This window comes from Bemisia tabaci, chromosome 9 (genome assembly GCF_918797505.1).
Source record: "Bemisia tabaci chromosome 9, PGI_BMITA_v3".
In the NCBI taxonomy this organism is placed as follows: domain Eukaryota; kingdom Metazoa; phylum Arthropoda; class Insecta; order Hemiptera; family Aleyrodidae; genus Bemisia; species Bemisia tabaci.
In genome coordinates, this window is record NC_092801.1 from 35007058 (window position 1) to 35026736 (window position 19679).

Genomic DNA, 19679 nt, shown 5'->3' on the forward strand with positions numbered 1-19679 from the left:
ACTGTCAGCTTTGGGCTCAAAGGCCGAAAGTTCCGGGTGCTGGAGTCGTAACTTCGATCGCTCCGGGTGCTGTGCCCGGAACTTTCCGCCTCTGAGCCCGGAACGCGGACGGCACGTCTGTATAGACCGTAAGTACGGCTTCCGTGGCCGGAGTTTTTTTCAGGGTATGTATAACAATCCATTCTTGGTGAGACAGTGGATCGATATTTTATGGATTTAAATGGAAGGAAAACAGTGTTGTCAGCTTGCAAAATCGCCACTGCTTCATACTGCCGCGCTAAGGAAGAACGCCGTATGAACATTCGAGAGTTGCCAAATCTCCCCGAATAAAACATGTATTTTTGAAGAAAGTTGTGCATACTTTTCCGAGAAATTTTCAGATATTTCAGATTGAAAAGCGAACAAAATGGTCTGAAAAATTGGAGGAAAACTATTCAAAATTTCCTGGGAAATTCGTTTTTTATTGAAGGAAATATGGCAACGCCTGAATGCTCATACGGCGTTTTTCCGTAGCACGGCCGTATACTCTGGAAAGCCAGTAGTAGACAGGCTTAAAGGTACTTTTCATCTTGATGGCGACTGATGAACGTGACTTAACCCTTCTTAAACTTGATTAAAAGGCCACTGAATTTGGGAAGATGACTGTCCACTTAAGAGTAGGTACTTTTTGTCTTGATTGCGGCTCCGGTCGAAGGTGATTTAACCCTTCTTAAACTTGATTAGAAGGCCACTGAAGTTGGGAAGATGACTATTCACTTAAGAGTAGGTACTTTTTGTCTTGATTGCGACTCCGGTCGAAGGTGACTTAACCCTTCTTAAACTTGATTAGAAGGCTACTGAAGTTGGGAAGATGACCACCCACTTAAGACTAGGTACTTTTCGTCTTGATTGCGACTCCGGTCGAAGGTGATTTAACCCTTCTTAAACTTGATTAGAAGGCCACTGAAGTTGGGAAGATGACTATTCACTTAAGAGTAGGTACTTTTTGTCTTGATTGCGACTCCGGTCGAAGGTGACTTAACCCTTCTTAAACTTGATTAGAAGGCCACTGAAGTTGGCAGTGGCGTAACGGACTTCCGCTGGGCCCCCCCGCAAAATTTTTTCTAGCCCCCCCCCCCATGTCGATAAAATTCCAAAATTATTCCCCCCCTCCCGCCCCTTCCCATTTTTTTGCCCGAGACATCTCAAATCACGGACTTGGAATGCCTCACCCCTCACCGTCCCGGATCCCTTACCCGATTAAATGGGGCCCTTAAAGGATCAAGGATCTAAAGAGTGGCAGGGGCCCAGCCCAAGCCCAAGGATCTACAGAGGGGCGTAGGCCCAAGAATCAAAGGGCCCCCAAGAGCCTTGGGGCCCTTTAGGTTCTTGGATCTCCCAAAGCCCGAATTACGAAAAGTGACAAAAAAAGAAAAAATGTTTAGTAATCACTGAGTGGACATTGGAAGGCAGGGGCCCTCCAGCAAACAAAAAGTTAGGAACAGTCCGAAAGAAGTATAAAATACCCCGTGCTAACAATAAAAATCAGAGGAAGAAGCCCCATCTCGGTAAGTAAAGGCCCAAAGTTTGAAACCAAAGCTAAGCATCAAAAGGAGAGAGAGAGAAAAAAAAATTCCGGCGGCCGAGGGCCCCCTAGGCGCCTGGGCCCCCCTGCATAGCAGGGTCTGCGGGGGCACCCGTTACGCCACTGGAAGTTGGGAAGATGACTATTCACTTAAGAGTAGGTACTTTTTGTCTTGATTGCGACTCCGGTCGAAGGTGACTTAACCCTTCTTAAACTTGATTAGAAGGCCACTGAAGTTGGGAAGATGACTATTCACTTAAGAGTAGGTACTTTTCGTCTTGATTGCGACTCCGGTCGAAGGTGATTTAACCCTTCTTAAACTTGATTAGAAGGATACTGGAGGTTAGGAAGATGACTATCCACACAAGCGTAGAGAAGAAGCCGAAGTAAACGGTCGGTTTCGTGATTTCCCAGCCTCGAGCGAGGATGCACCGCAACGACTCCGTCGAGAGAGTGAGGGGTAGTACGAAACTGATCGCTTTTACGATCGTGTGCATTCCCTCCACCGGCCAGATGATACCTGAACAGAGAAGATGAGAATAGTTTAATCGAATCGTTAGGATCCACACTTCCAAAATAAAAGATCTGCGGGCTGATCATCACTGGAAAAAAAAAAAACACAATGAATCTAGAGTCCAAACTCTTGAAAACATTGACAAGAAAAATGACTCTTGATTCAATCAGATTTAAGCTTAAATCAAAAGGAAATCCGCTCAAATTTGACGTATTTCTATCAAACGGAATTATGTGCATTATGACGTGAGCCCTGCTATGCACATACTCCTATGGGTCTCAGGGCTCACGTCATAATGCACATAGTTCCGTTTGATATAAATACGTCCAATTAAGAGGCTTGGTTCTTGATTTGAGCTTAAATCTGATTGAATCAAGAGTATTTTTTCTTGTCGATTTTTTTAAGAGTCTGGACTCTAGATCCAATGTGTTTTTTTTCCAGTGATCGAAATGAATAGACAACAAGTTGGTTTTTTGCAATCGCTAGCGATAGCAATATTCGTCATGGGAACTTTTGCTTCTGGGATATGAAAATTTTAAGGTACAGTTCGTTTGTAGTATCTTCAGAATTGAAGGGGCTATGTAATTTTGTGTCGACATCTCTTTTTTAACATTTTTAATTTTTTTTCTTTGCATACAAGAAAGCTGTTATTTACCAATTATTTATTTTCGTTGGATTATGTATGGTTTTTGGAAGTTAACGCATTTAACTTTCAGTTTCGTTTTTTCGGCGTAAAGTATGATATTTTTACTCTACTCATATGCCCGAATACGCATCATAACGACGGTGAAACTACCAAACCACGTATCTCGTTTGCGGTGTTTAAAAATCTCCGCTCACATTTTATTTTTTTGAAGTAGACCAAATCAATATCATTCCTTGAAATTTTCACAGAATTTTCTCCGCACGAAGAGGAAAAATCACGGAAATTTTCAAGACTGGACGTTAAGTAGCTTTTCATTTAAAACATAAAGTATGACAGGAAGTCTGCGACGTCGCAAACCGAGATACGTGGTTTGGTAGTTTCACCGTCGATAAGTGACCTATGTGCTTCCTAAGTTGCCATTTTTTTCATTCAAATAGATGTAACCGAAATGTTAGATGTGTACTACCTATACTACTTTCATGTCATTGCTTTATTTATTTATTTACTTTTTGCGTAGGTATAAATTGTTATTTTTTGCTGAATTTTGGAGAAAATATTGCTTTAAGAACGTGGAATGTAAATTAATTTTATTGAAAAAAGAAAATACCATCATTAATTTGGGCGAACAGAGAAAATATACATCAATATTTGGGTCAACATCTCCCTGATTATATAAAGGATGAATATATTAGTATTTCTGTATCAAAAAACTTAGCTTTTGTTTTCAGAGATACGATAATTCTAGTCCCAGTCAATTTGTTTTATTGAAAAAACAAAAAAACAAAAAATAAATAAAAAAAAAAAACAACTGAAATGTTAGACATACTATTTTCATGTCTTTCTATTTGTATCAATAGGTACTTTTTGCTTAACTTACGAACGTTGAATGCAAATTAACTTTATTGAAAAAAGAAAATAACGTCATTAATTTGGGGGAACACGTGGCTGATTATATGAAGGAGCAATATTCCAGTATTTTTGTTTAACATATTAACTCACGAGAAAATGTTCGCACATTTATCATCTACTATTAATTATTTTTTGATGATTAGTCTAAAACATTCAATACAACCATTAAAAAGTAGTTCCAATCGTCGGGTATCGAACTCCCGATCGCCGGGTGCCCGCACCTAATCAAAAATACGAGGCGGTTTAGTCAACTAGGCTATAACGGATCAATGTGGGTAAGAGAAAAAATAGCATTTAAAAGACTCGGGCAATGGGCGGGACTTATCACAAGAGACCTTGACTGCTTTTGAAGCGCATTGCTGTAGGAGCCATGGTTCGCACTGTTTTAATGCGTCTCGAGGTTCATCCCAGAATGCATTCCGATCGTGGCAGTTGAGCTAAGGCAATATTTGCGTATCCATGAATTAAATCAATCAATCGAGCTCTGATTTTGACTTCTTTATCCGTAACGAGTCCTCCAGAACAATTTTCCACCTTGTACGATGGTTATTATTTCTTTACTTCTATTTTTCAAATTTGAGGTGGGATAATGGCGGCTTCTCAAGAACACCGAGGTAGGCGATCTTTTGCACCAACGAACAGAAAAGTGATGGCGAAAAATAACCAATCAGAACCTCCCAAAAAAAAGAATTTGCCTAAAAACGGAACTTCGTGGTTCTGCGCAGATTTACCAGTCAGACACGACATCTCAAGGTGGAAAAAAACTCGCTGAAAGCGAATTTTAGCAATCAACACAACTTGACGTAGAGACATGATTTGCTAAAAAATACAACGGTTTTTGATACATCGGAAAATCAACCAAAAATCGGAGACTGGGCGAAACGCTCAAGGTCGCAGAGGTATAGGGAATCCCATAGTGAAAGCAACGGAACGATTCTAATATCATGGGGAACTCCGTTCCCATGACAAAACGTTGAAAAAACGACGAGGAGAAAATGGAGATATCGTATTCGTTCGATCAAACAGCGGGCCGATTATTGAAATTGATAGACAAAGCTATACACAAAGAAGACAGAAGGGATATGGAGGGATCCTGTTGGTGGAAGCGGGTGGTCGCAATAGACACTGGAAAAAAAAGTCGCTTGGATCTAGAGTCCAGACTCTTAATAACATTGACAATGAAAAATACTCTTGATTCAATCGGATTTTTGCTTCAATCAAGAACCAAGCCTCTTAATTTAAGCGGATTTCCTTTTGATTCAAGCAAAAATCCAATTGAATCAAGAATATTTTTTCTTGTTATTGTGTGCAAGAGTCTGGACTCTAAATCCAAGCTACTTTTTTACCAGTGGACAACGGAGGTAGGTAATAGACTAACTAACGGCAACCGACGCGAGAACCGATAGTTAAGTCCATCATTTTCACCCTTAGTCTATAGGAGCCGTCCTTTTCAACCAATAGGATAGCTTCATAGTCCCTATGTCTTCTTTGTCTATAGCTTTGTCTATCAATTTCAATAATCAACTCGCAGGTGAGATTGTATCGATATCGATTGGTTCAACATGTAAACGTACCCTCAAAAGTCAATTGAGTAATCTGAAGGAAAGGTAAATGAAACCTAGGTATCCTCTTCCCGACCCATTTGGCCGTCGGCTCCCACCGGTAGAACAGTGGCGCGACATTTGAATTTCAACAACTTTGCAGTCTTGGCCGAAAACAAATAAGGACCGTCTGCCGTTGATTTAAAAAAAAAAAAAAAAAAAAAAAAAAAAAAAACCTAGCCGCAATATTTGAAGCAGATAAATTTTGTGATATTAATGATTTAGGTTAAAATTTTCCATACTTCCCAATTTTGATCAAATAATTTCATTATTATGCCGGGAACCCCCTCAGTCAGGACCGAGGAGCCCTTGACACGATAAAATTCGGATGCCTTGGGGTCGATTCCCTATTCGTTCTTACGGTCCCCCATTGGCAGATCCAGCGAATTGGCAACATTGTTTTTCTCCATTTAAACCAATGGAAATGTATCGATTCTTGGAGGGGCCAGGTGCCCGACAAGAATCGATTATTTGGCGTAGGTTTAAATGGAGGGAATTCAGTGCTGCCAAATTGCTGGATCCGCCTTTGCGGTTCCCGACCTCGCCTAATTTCTAATAACAGAGGAAAAAGCCTAGTGCGGATCGTCTGGATCTGGAGCACCCTGTGTCATACTAATTTTGATGTAATAGATTGATAATTACCACACAGCATGACGATCGGAAGGAAACTGCCCATGGCTAGATACGTTGCGTTTCGCTCACTGTCCGTTATGCAAGAAACGAAAAATCCTGAAAACGAAAAAGTGTTATTGTTTAAAAGATCAGTTAGACAAGCTTTGTGACGAAGAGTATGGATTTTAAGAGGAAAAGTTTATACACTGGAAAAAAAAAACACATTGGATCTAGAGTGCAGACTCTTGAAAACATTGACAAGAAAAAATACTCTTGATTCAATCAGACTTTTGCTTAAATCAAAAGGAAATCCGCTCAAATTAAGAGGCTTGGTTCTTGATTTAAGCAAAAATCCGATTGAATCAAGAGTATTTTTTTGCCGATGTTTTTAAGAGTCTGGACTCTAGATCCAATGTGTTTTTTTTCCAGTGTAATGTAGATCTTATGCATCCGAAATTCAAGACGTTAATGATAAGATACCCGTAATAGAACATGTTACCAGTCTTGAACTGCAAACGCCGCATGAACATTCGAGGGTTACCAAACCACCCTTTTAAAATATTAATTTTTGAGGCAAATAATGAATATTTCCACGTGAAATGCTTTGATATTTTAGATCACATTGCGAAGAAAATTCTCTGAAAAATTGTCACAAGTTTTCCTGAAAATTCGTATTTTACCACAAGAAATTTGGCAACGGACGAAGGTTCATACGGTCTTCTTCCTTAGCACGGCTGTGTAGCAGACTCTCTGAAATAGTCAACACTCACTTTCAACGGACACTTTTTTGGGTCCGAAGGAATTCCAAATGTCTTTGCTTGGACAATTTCTCTGAATAGCGGACATATTTCTATTACTGACGATTCTACCGGTCTCGACAAACTGTAGGTTTCCATTTTTATTATCTCCTTTTTAATACTTTTTTTTATTTTTCATTAGACCAATAAAGATGCACCTCCTCTGCTTAATGGCGTTCATTTGTGTTTCCAACATTTTTTAGGACATGAGCGGGTATCGGGCCTTTGATTGCGTGCCTGATGCACACAAAAAGCAAAGCGCCTTCAATTATACTCTCACGCAATACGCACATCGATCGAGTGCCAATAGTTGCATCCACGCCTTAGGTACTGTGAACAAATCGGTGTATGTGAACCAAACTTGTGCCTAATGTGATAAACCCTAGGAAATAGGCCCTAGAATTAGTCCAGGGAAGACAAGAGTATTCGATCACGCTCGAGATTTGTCATCAGTCGATAATCTAAATCTTTTCCCCTTAAGGGGACTCGTCAAGCTGTATCCGGTCGAACTGGCAAGATATATATCGCATCAATTAGGTGAAAAATCTTGGCAGATTTTGAATTTTCAGCAAAAAAAAAAAAAAACAAGGATGATAGCCCCTGCGCATAAGCCTGAAGAATCATTCTAAACCCAAAAATCGACAAAATTAAAAGTAATTAAAGCAGAATAGTGTTAGGAAAAAAACTTCGCATTCCATACAACTATCGATTTTTGTATCGAATGCGAAGTTTTTTTCCTAACACTATTCTGCTTTCATTTCTCTGAACTTTGCCGATTTTGGGATTTAGAATGGATCCTTAGACTTATGAGCAGGGGCTATCGTCCTTCTCTTGGCTAAGAATTCAAAATATACCGAGATTTTTCACCTAATTGATGCGATATGTCGCATGCCAATTCGACCGCGTCACTTATTGAGCTTTACGAATCACCTTGAGAGACGATTGATTCCCAATAATTTCGAATTTTTAATATTTTGCTCACTGCTATATACTTCCGTATTGTATGCGCTTTAGAGGTCCGCGCTTCACTGAAAAAAAATTCACGGCGTCTTTACCAAGGTCCATTGGTATTTTTACCATCTCACTTTTTTTTACTAATTATTGGTAATTTTACCAAGACAAACTGGTAAGCTTACCTAAAAACCGGTATTTTTACTGTTTTTTCAGGTAAGAAGATCACTTTTATTTGTAATCAATTCCCGGTAACTTTGCCATTTTATCTCGGTAATTCTACCACAGTCGATAAAACATATTGGCGTTTTTACCAAGGTCCAGTAAAGTTACCGAGAAAGTTCAATAATTTTATCGAGATTTCTCGGTAAAATTATCAATTCCATAAATGGTAATTTTACCAAGAAAAAACTGGGATCAAATAGAACCCTGAAATCTTGGTAATTTTACCCTTCTCTTTGTAAATACACCGAGATTTTTTTTTCGGTGTTTGTCTAAGGGTGTTCGTTCCCCCCTCCCCCCAAATAAAATAGTGCAACATACCGAAACACATTCCGCAAAGGCCGGTCAAGATGGTGAGGAGGGCGACCCATGCGACGGAGCCGTGGTTGGTCACCTCGAAAACGATGAGAGCGAACACTATGACCATGATCGATTGGAACAACATGATCGCGAACTGACAGATCACATGACCCATCAAAATCTCGATTCCTGTGATACCTGCAAAAAATCAAAGCGGAAGTCTTTCAGGGATGAAATTTGCGATAGACACAGATACAGAGATACAGGAGAAACTGATATAGATACAGGAGATACTGCTACAGGTACAGGAGATACTGCCACAGGTACAGGAGATACTGCTATAGATACAGGAGATATTGATATAGATTCAGGATATGCAGGAACAGGACTGCAGGATAAAGGAGATACAGCAAGACAGGACATGAGATCAAGGACTATACGTACGTAAGACTGAATTGAGTAGAAAGAAACGAGTCCTATTTTTGGAGAAGAAAATGAACTAGGAGTATGAAACCGGGCTGGGAAGAAATGTCGTATGAACTTTCAGACGTCGTTTTTATTTTAGTAAAACAAGAATTTCTTGGTAAACATATGAATATTTTTCCTCCAATTTGTCAAATAATTTTGTCTGCAATTTCACCTAAAGTTCCTGAAAATTTTGAGGAAAAATACTCATGACTTTCCATAAAAATAAACGTTTCATCGAAGGAAACTTAGCAACTTCCGAATGTTCACACGGCGACCTTCCTTAGCACGGCAATATGAGCTTAAATAGCCGCACATTTTCTCCGATCGAAAATTCAAACATGAAAACATTTTTTTCGTACATAAATAGATGTTAAACTTTAAATCCAACACTGAGTCTTTTAGAGGATTAAAACTTTAAAACCTTATTTCCCTTGGTTCGATTGGATCACAAAATACGTAGGGTACGCTTCAGTATGGAGGATAGAGTAAGCCCGCATTACAGACGTGTTACAAGATAGAGTCCAGAACTCCAGAAATGCTGATTTCGACACGTAACGCCGTTTTTTGAATCATCAAAGTTTCAAATAAAATATGGCGAACTGTTGGAAAATACCAACCTCAATTCATAACTAGGAAAATAGCATTTTTTGTATACCGCAATTTAATCCTCAAGCTTTAAAAAAAAAAAAAAAAAAAAAAAAAAAAAAAAAAAAAACTAATTCTATGCGTGAGCAATATCAGGCAGTAGCCTAATTTTAGTGTTTTACGATGGAAAATTATTTTCTGCGTACCTCAGTCTTTTTGACAAGTCTTCAAATGGTGGTTTAGAAGAAAATACATATTTTGTGATACTAAGCACTGATTATTCTCCCGAATAGAAATAATTATTTTCAATAATCAATACTACCTCTCTTAATTAGTAGAAATAACGCTATATTCATGCAGTGTATAATATCAAGTTTGAAAAAATGTCTGACTTCACAGATAAGGCTTAAAGTTTTTTGGGCCTTGACATATAATTTTTTTATTCGAAATCGTAATGAGTTGACATTTCTGTTAGTTAGACTCTTTTTGAAATTTATTGGTCATATTAATATATTTCCATATCCTCAAAAACAGATTTACGTTTGTTGCGCTTCAAAAAAACCTCGCTTGAAGTGTTTTAAAATTGATATGCATTGAATAAATTTTACGTACCAGAAACGAGACCTCTTTCCATAATCCCCTCGTTTCTTTCGATTAACATAGCACCGGAGGTCAAAGCCACTGCCAAAAAGAATATGATTCTGGAAAGAAAAATGCACAAAAAATTAACTTGGTCGAATAAATAGGGAAATATAAACTATTTTAAGGGATAACACAAAAATATAATGAAGTAAAAGAATGACTTGTGAAAATGTTTGTGCTGATGAGTAAAGTAGGAAAATATTCATTGGTCAATCCAATATACGGTATCACTATAATAGTTCCATACAAACTTAGTGAGTTGAGCAGGAAATATTTTAAAGTAACAGAAATGTGGTACTTTGAAGTCGGAATTATTTAAACTATTTTAAAATGTTTTGAAATTTTTGAAAGAGCCATATCATAATATCAATTTTTACTCATTCGACAGAAATGTTCCCCTGTATCTCTCATGGAAAAAACTATACGTTTTTTAAGAGATTTTGTGAACGATCGACACATTCTTGCACGCATAGACTAACCAAAAATTATTGAAAATTAACGTAGATGTGATACTTTGAAGTCTGAATAATTTAAACTATTTTAAGACGTTTCAACATTTTTGAAAAACCACCTTTGAAAACGCCATATGATAACATCAATCTTGACTCATTCGACATATATGTTCCCCTAAATTTCTCAAGGTAAAAAGTAGATGTTATTTTCAGAAATGTTGAGACGACCGGCGCATTCTTGCACACATAAACAGCCTAAGAAACACTTTATCAGTATTTAAGTCAATATCTCGAGGTCATCAGGTCAATATGAACCAAAATGACGTCAGAGCCAGTTTACTCCCGTGCTAGCGGTCCGCTAGTGGGTTGATTATTAAAATTGATAGACAAAATTATAGACAAAGGAGACAAGGAGAAAATAGAGGCTGGTGGAAGCGGGTGGTTGCAATGAAGGTTTCAGGACATTTTGTCAACGATTTTTTGTCCGCGCACCCTTTTGGTCCAGTAGTTTACGCCCACACGTAAAATAAGCAACAGTGACTTGGTCCGAGCGTTATATTTTAGTCGGTATGTAAAATTATATTGACAATATGGATATTAGAAATTGAGAGAGAAGGAGGTGTTGTTATGGTTGCTCATTTTCTAAATGAAATGTTATTACTTTCTCCTTTTGAATCATCTTTTTAATTGTCATTGGTGAATATTTGGTTTTATTTCTATCCTAAAAATATTGAATGTACAACATACCTTATATATGTATAAGTACTTTTTTTATTTTTTCTTTACGAAATCGTTACTTCATTTTGAAAACATTTATATTTTTAAAACGAGACAAATATTTGTAAAACCTTTTCCAAGCGGCATTAATCTCAATGAGCCGCAGTTGTGCCGACAGAAACTGCAAAAATGAATAAAAGAGGAAAAAAACCAAGAAGCACGCAATCTTTAGATTTATCCCATTTGTACATCGATCTTTTAGAGTCAAATACGTCAGATTTTGAGCGTTTCGTTGCGCGTACACCTCGCTGCAGCACAATAAAAGCACAAAATGTAAAAGAAAAAATTAAAGTGCTTTGGAAATCATTAAATTTGACACGGAACCACCAATATTTAAAAAACACACATTATATTATTATTCTCCTTTGATAAATTGAAACATATTTTTTCCCCATCAATTTAAATGAGAATAATCAATGCAGAGTGTGCGAACATTTCAAAATCACGAGTTAAAAAACGCTGACTATGCGAGTATAAATATTAAAACCGAACAGAGCGGAGCGGCGGCGTTCTGCCAGCGCGAGAGGCTCACTGGCGCCTACAAACCTAAGTGGATACTTCACGCATTGCACAATGCTTGAAGTATCCACTTAGGTGTGTAGGCGCCAATGCGCGTTTCGCGTTGGCCGCCCGCCCGCCGTGTGGCGGTGCCTGAAGCAACTATTTCACAACAGAGGTGTTGCACACTGCACAGTATTATACAAAATTGAACGTATTAAGAATGACAGGCATCCTTTAAAAGTACAGATCTTTCCTCGCAAAATAAATCAAGATACTTATCGTACACAGGAAAAATCTATGAGCCTTCAGCTGAGGCAAATCAAGAGGTTCATCCGGTTCAGGTATAACAAGATGGAAATTTCTTGAAAGATAATTAAGTCCTGTTACACCAGAGAGGTGTAGAGAGTTTTAGTGAATTTTGTCTCATGGAATTGAAGCTCCCCCATTTTTACCAAACCTCTCAACTATATGTATATTATTCTCCATTGGACCAAACAGACAAAACAAAAAACAAGCAAATCCTCATTCTTTCAAGACATTATATATTTTCATCCAAAGACGCCGTGAGCAATTGTCGTTTGTATTTACATGTGGGCCAATTAACTTTCGGTTTCAACTGGCACGTGGACCAAAACTCCCGTGCCGAAAAAACGCGTGGACGTAAATTACTGGAAAAAACAGGTGCGCGGACAAAAAACCTTGACAAAATGTCCTATAACCGCAATGAATACAGAAGGTGAGTAATAGGTTACCTAACGGCAACCTTCCAGAGGCTCTATAGTTAGCCCATCATTTTCTCATTTAGTCTCTAGGAACCACCCGATTCAACCTATAGGATAGCTTTATACTCCCTATGTACCCTTTGTTCATAGCTTTGTCTATCAATTTCATGTAGTCAGTCCATCATTTTCCCGCTTACTCTACAACAACCGACCGTGCGGACCAATGGGATTGCTCCATTTTCTCTCTGTCCTCTTTGTCTAACAATTTCAGTGATCAGCCCACCACTTCAGGTCATCACATCATTTCCGGAGTTTACTGACTGTATAACCTTAACATTTTGACGAAAATGTTGAAAGTGCACTCGACCTGCGGGTTGATTGTTGAAATTGATAGACAAAGCTATAGACAAAAAGGATAGGGAGGGATCCTATTTGTGAAAGTGGGTGGTTGCAATGGACAAAGAAGGTAGATAAGAGACTAACTAACGGCAACCCACGAGAGACTCTACGGTTAGTCCATCATTTTTTTCCTTAGTTTGTGTGAACCACCCATTTCAACCCATAGCCGATGGGCCATAGTATCACTCCATTCTCCCTATGTCTGCTTTTCATATCATTTTGTCCATCACTCTGTCTACAGCTTCGTCCATCACTTTGTATTTCACTTTGTCTATGAATTTCCATAATCAGCCCGCTGACGCTCTCATCCATTGCAATGCCTCAGTCAGTCGAAGACAAATTGGACGTATTTCTATCAAACGGAACTAAGCGCCATCGGGGGAGGAAGGGAGAGGGGGGCTTGGATTGGTGGGTGTTGCGGAACGCGATGCTCGTTCCGTCCTATACTCGCAATGCTTCCCCATGGCGCTTAGTTCTGTTTGACGGAACGTGCTATCCGGGATTCTAAAATCCTCGAAGGGAACTCAATTTAGCTCTTAGCTCCGTTTAACAAAAATACATCTAATTGTGGAGGGCTAATGCACAAAACAGCGGGCCGATTATTGAAGTTGGTAGACAAAGCTATAGACAAAGAAGACAAAAGGGACATGGGGGATCCTATTGGTGGAAGTGGGTCATGGCAATGGACAAAGGAGGTACGTAATAGACTAAGTAACGGCAACCCACGAGGGACCCGATAGTTGGACTGCATTTTGCAATTTGGAACTATAAATTCTGGCTCATCTGAAAATACACTTATGTGCACAGGGAAACTAATGGCACATACGTTGTTTTTAAACAGGGCCAGAATTTATAGTTCCAAATTGCAAAATGCCGTCCAGTCAGTCCATCATTTTCTCCCTTAGTCACTAGGACTTACCCATTTTAACCAATAGGATAGCTCCAAACTCCCTATGTCTTCTTTGTCTATCAATCTCAATAATCAGCCCGCATGGGGTTAAGTGGATATAGCTTACGTTAAAATGACTCCCGGCGCAGCGAAGTCGGTGAAGTTAGGGATGACGGGGCCATAAATTGGGTTCAGGAATCGGATCGGCGTGGAGACGACTTGCGTGGTGATATTGCACGAGACGGCCAACTCCGTGGCGAACTCTTGGAAGGCGTTGACTAGGTCTCGCTTGAGCAGTAACGAGATTTGTTGATCTGAAACGTAAACGAGAAAAAACCATTGGCGGATCCAGCGAATTTGCAACATTGCCTTTTCTCCATTTAGACATATGGAAATGTATCGATTCTTGAAGGGACCAGGTGCTCCAAAAAGAATCGATTTTTTAGCATAGCTTTGAATGGAGGAAATCCGGTGTTGCCAAATTGCTGGATCAGCCTCTCGAAGAAACGCACGAGAATGAGAACAGATCAGTGAGTCGTAGCTGCACAAGTCTTAGAGTGGGATTCACTTTGCAGCAAAAACACGTCCAGTTAGGAAACGCTGCTGACACGATGATTCACGTGTTCCACCACAGTTTTACCGTGCTGAGAAAGAAAACATGAGCCTTCTAGATGTCGCCAAATGTCCTTCGATAAAAACCGCATTAATGAGAAAATTGTGAATATTTATCTTCACTTTTTCCCGGCAGTTTTGTTCGAAATTTAATTTCAAATATCTGAAAATATCAAGGAAAAGTGTGTATAATTTTCCTCATTTACACATATTTTGTCCGGGAAAATTTGATAACTCTCGAAAGTTCATTCGTCGTTCTTCCTCAGCACGGCAGACTTGAGTACCTTGATATTGTCCAGTGGCGTGGCGTGAATTGCGATGTATCGATTGTTTTGAAAAAAGAATCGATTATTAAGGTGTTCGCTGCGAACACCCTGTTTATCGATCCTTTTTCATAGGTTTAAATGGCATAACAATCGATTTATCGCAAAGCACGCCACGCCACTGATATTGTCACCTCTCGGCCAAAGTATCACGCAAGTGCCATGCGACGTTTCAAAATTTTCGCCGCTCTTTCATTCTTTGATAGAGAAATTGTTAATTGAATTCGTCCGAAAATTTCACTGAATTTTATAGGCAGCACAAAGAAATTTCAGTGACATTTTTGAAAGCTTCATTGCACAATTTCTCTTCAAAAAAATGAAACAGCAGCGGAAAATTTGAAACGTCGCATAGCGCTTGTGACACTCTGGTAGGAAGGTGACGAAATATGTATAAACATATGCACAAAGGTGACGAAATTAGCTCGAAAGTTTTTTTCATTAGAAAATTAAATTTTTTATCAGATATTTCATTAATTTTCTCTAGAGGAAATTTTTCTGTTGGGGAGAGTCACCGAGTTGTTTACTCACGACCGTAAGCGCACCGTATTAGTCTATTTTTTGTGACCGATGAAAGACCGGCACACAAATGGTCATATACTATGTCTATTAGGTACTTTAGATGACCCTAGCTTCAAACGGAGGTCCGTGGTGATTCCTGAGGAAATTTTTAAAAAATGGGTCTCCTTCCCTAGTAGCAGAACAAATTTTTGTTTTTCTAAAAAAAGTATAAAAAAAAACATATGTGTTATCTGAATGGTAGTTTTATATAAGAAACGTGTAACGCTTATATAAAAAAAACCAAAGTTCAGGCCTGACCATAATATATGAAAGATGATAAAAGCTAGATAAGGTAATTTTTTTCATAGACAATTTTTTTATTTTTTTATATGACGCATGCATACGAAAGTGCTAAAAGTGAACATTTTTATGTAACCATTATACAAGAAAAAAGGTCATCATTTTCGCGAGCTTTTCGCGAATTAGACGATTTTTTAATATGTTTGCGAAAAGCTCACGAAAATTATGACTTTTTTATTTTATGGTTACATAAAAATGTTCACTTTTAACACTTTCGTATGCATGCATTATATAAAAAAAATCATTTTTCGTACATAATCTTTATCTTTGCCTTCTATGGTTCTGCTGCTAGGGTTGAGAGCAATTTTGAGCTGTTCCGGCCGAAAAATGTATCTAACTGCAACTTCAAAGTTGTAAATCGGTAATACTTACTAGACTGATCCATCCAGATGTTAATGTTACTTTCTTCGACTGTCCACTCGTCCGCGTAGCGACCAGCGTCCATTCGCTCCTTGAGGACGTCCGTGTAGTTGTGCGCGAACTCCAGGGCGGCCCAAGCATGACCCTTTTGGACCGCCCCTATGGCTTCCGCCTCTGAAGGGAAGTAATCCTAGAAAGATAAGTAATCATACTTATCAACTGCGATTCTTGATAAATAAAAATGCTGGGTCTCGCTCATCTTAATGTACGTAGAACAATTGACCAGTAGACAAAGCACGAATTTCAGCATTCTGATACACGTTTCCTAACCAAAATTTCACATTGAACTTGATGCACACAACGAAAATTACCGAAATTAACTCCTTACGTAAATATTTAATGATTCTTGATGCGTGAATTCAGACCACCCGCTCATGAAAACTCAATGCTCTACGTGACTTACATCGCTAGCTGAACGTTATCATGACAGTCTCTGCGATATGAAAATCTGGCAACCTCAATCTTGACGCTTTCTCTCAGCTGAAGCAAACTGCTTATAGTTGGAACAACACATGGTGGGAAATGAACATTGCTCGATTGAGAAGCTTGCTGAAACCGTTGAAGTGCACGATTTGACTCACGCAGAGCTTTGAGTTTCTTGTGAGAGGGCAGTCCAAATTCTTCGTAACGAATGTGAAATAAAAACGTTAATATCTTCTCTAGGAGTTGGTTTCGGACATTTCCGTTACGCGAATCGTGTTTTGCGTAAAATTTTGGTCAAGAGCCATGTATCAGAATCCTGAAATTCCTACCTTGTCTAGTGGTTCATTATTGCAATGAGGAACCACTGTTTCTACCTCATTTTAGAAACAACGTAAATCTGTCGTGCCAAGGAAGAACGCCGTGTGAGCCATCAGACTTGACCAATTGCCTTCGGTAAAATTCGAATTTTCAAGGAATTCCGTTAACATTTTTCCTCCAACTTTCCTGAGAATTTCATTCGCAATGAGATTTGAATTATCTGGAAATTTCAAGAGAAAATATCGGAAATCTCCTCTAAAATAAACATTTTATTGAAAAAAATTTGGCAACTGTCGAATGTACATACGGCGTTCTCGTTCTTCCTCAATTCGGCAGAAATGTGCAATTAGTTTCCCCATGCAGATAAGTGCTTTTACGGGTGAGTCAGAAATTGCACTTCCTAATTGCAAAATGAAGACCAATTCGACCGGGTTTAGCAGAGAGGAACCTTGCCACATCAGCTATTGCCAAATTTAACTGGGCAATTAAATTTTTTACAAAAAAAGTTCGTGCGGATTTCTTTGAAAATGTTCAGGAATTTGCTTCGTACTACACAAAAAATTTTCTGAAATTTGCACCAATATCTGCACTATTCTTTTTCATGTAAAAAATTTCATGCCCGATTAAAGTTGGCAAAAGCTAAAGTAGCTTGGTTTCTTTCTGCTGAACGCGGCCCACTGTATATTTATGGATTCGTAGAATCGATTGTTGATTATGATAAAAAACGAACGGAAAACTGGCGTAAAAATTCAGTTTTAGCATCATTTTTTGATGAGAACCAACCAATATTTCGTGCTTATTTCATTGATGCGTGCCAATTTATGTGCCATCATTTGGGCTCTTTTACGGTCCGCAAAGTCTAAAGCGTTTAGCCACAAAGACCGTTTATACAAATTGTAAAGTTGTATTTCCTTTCACTTAGAGGAATTGCTCACCAGAACTTGCTGCTTGGATAGTAGATGATTTAAGAAGCGACAACTAAGAAGTTCAAAGTTACAGCCGGTGGCGATAGGTCCACACGAGTCCATTTTCTCCTGATTGAAGACGGCAAGATGGAGTCCGGTCGGGTCCTTTCCAATCGCCAGGCAGAACAAAATGATCTGACCCACGGGCAATCCGATGATGAACAACATTACACTGAAAAACGTAAAAAAATACCTCTCGATAAAGATTTTCTTCGCGATATTTTCAAATACTTAACGGTGGCTTTCTGACGAGGAAATACAGTATGAAAAGTAGAACCTACAACTGGTAAACCCTGTAAGATGTTGTCAAAAGTGTCCACGATGTTTTTCTCTGTAAAAAAACTAAATTGTCGACTTTCCTTGACAGACTTTTTACGACGAAATTTACAAATAATACAATTCTAGTCATATTTTCATGACAGGAATCGATTTTCTGCGGTCGTCGAAATCATATTGAAGGTAAATCCCGTAAGATGTTGTTAAAAGTATGCACGATGTTTCTCTCTGTGAAAGAACTAAAATGTCGACTTCCCTTGATGGACTTTTTCCGACGAAAGTTACAAACAATTCTAGTCGAATTTTCATGACAAGAATCGATTATCTTGGGTCATCGAGCATATTAAATGAGAGGAAAAGTTACGAATCTTACTTAGCAGCACTTGATGGATGTCGCTTACCAGGTTTTGAATTTTCACAATGGGCCTGTTACAAACTTTTGCTAGAGCAAAAATAAGAGTTGTTTCTTATAGATAATGCCTCAAAAATCACGATGAGCGCATCGGCAAAGTCTGAAATGCACTCATAACTTCACAATCTGCGTAAGAAATTTGCGTTTTTTTAAGCTTCCCGCTTCAAAAACGATACTACGGCATAGGTGAACATTTTGTTAAGAGGAGTCGCTCCATCGTCGGCGATATTCATCATGGCCGACGCTTGCACGCAGTTCCGCGCGTAATTCAAGGAGAGTTCAAGGTCAATCAATTCGGGCGTGGAAAATATGAACGTTAACACACCGATTGTTATCTGGTCTAATCCAGTTCAGGTGTTATCTCGTCCCATCAAACGTGTTTTGGCGGATTGGCGTCGGCTATGATGATTATTGCCGACAATGGAACGACTCCTCTTACAAAATGTTCACCTGTGCCGTAGTATCGTTTTTGAAGCGGGAAGCTCAAAAAACCGCAAATTTCTTACGCAGTTTGTGAAGTTATGAGTGCATTTCAGAGTTTGCCGATGCGCTCATCGTGATTTTTGAGGCATTATCTATAAGAAACAACTCTTAGTTTTGCTCTAGCAAAAGTTTGCAACAGGCCCATTTAGGTACATCTGCGGACTGATTATTGAAATTGATGGGAGAAGCGATATACAAAGAGGACATATGGAGCGATCCTATTGCGGATAAAATTTGTGGTTCCTGTAGACTGAGGGCGAAAATTGTGGACTAACTTTGGGGTCTCCTGTGGGTTGCCGTTAGTCAGTCTATCGTCTATCTCCTTTGTTCATTGCAACTACCCGCTGCCACCGTTAAGGATCTCTCCATGTCCCTCTTGCCTTCTTTGTCTATGGTTTTGTCTATCAATTTCAATAAGCGGCCTGCTGATGGGATTTTTAAATTGTGTCCAAATTAATCAAACAGAGGAATCCTATTGAATCCAAATTTCATCCAAAGAAAGGAGTAAAGAAAAGGCGTTTGCTTACCTAACGTTACGCCACATCCAGAGGAAATTCTTCCATACTAGAGCTTTCATGTGATTGCTTTTACACAACTTGAGCCTTTCGCAAAGCGTTATTTCTGGCTCCTCATCCGGGGGTAGGTCGTCGGGCGCTGGTGATTGCTCTGCCTGAGAGCGAAGTACAAGCAAAGAGAAAAAATATTAAAAGCTGTAATAGCATATTTAAACGGAAATTTGGAAGTATAACATGCAAATTTTTGCGATAAAACTGTCATTTTTGCCACCGTGACAGTGAGATGTTTTTACATAATTTGTTTGATTAAAGCCGCGTTTGAACGATCAGACGAAAAATACGCAAATCGCAAACACCAAGAAAAAAGTGAAGTTGATTTAACGTTCTGGATGCAAAGAAAGTGTGCGAGAACTTAAAAAATGCTGATGCTGATTACCCGCCACAGTCGTTTCTTAGCAATGCCAAGATGTAAAACTAACTGCTGTGGCAGGTAAGTCGGCATCTTTAAGTTCTCGCACACTTT

General features: G+C 38.9%; 1 protein-coding gene across 3 annotated transcripts in view; it reads right to left on the reverse strand.

Annotated features, from left to right (window-relative positions):
- Positions 1-1169: 1169 nt before the first annotated feature.
- The window catches only part of osy (ABC transporter oskyddad), a 118882-nt gene continuing 100372 nt past the window's right edge, over positions 1170-19679 (reverse strand). For all 3 annotated transcript variants that reach the window (XM_019050063.2, XM_019050064.2, XM_072304776.1), the window contains 8 exons: positions 19169-19311; positions 17441-17642; positions 15717-15894; positions 13679-13865; positions 9782-9870; positions 8138-8314; positions 5877-5963; positions 1170-2084 (listed from right to left, as the gene is read on the reverse strand). In XM_019050063.2, coding sequence (XP_018905608.2) covers positions 1870-2084; positions 5877-5963; positions 8138-8314; positions 9782-9870; positions 13679-13865; positions 15717-15894; positions 17441-17642; positions 19169-19311 — 1278 coding nt within the window. In that variant the 3' untranslated portion in view covers positions 1170-1869. The remainder of the gene's footprint in view (positions 2085-5876; positions 5964-8137; positions 8315-9781; positions 9871-13678; positions 13866-15716; positions 15895-17440; positions 17643-19168; positions 19312-19679) is intronic.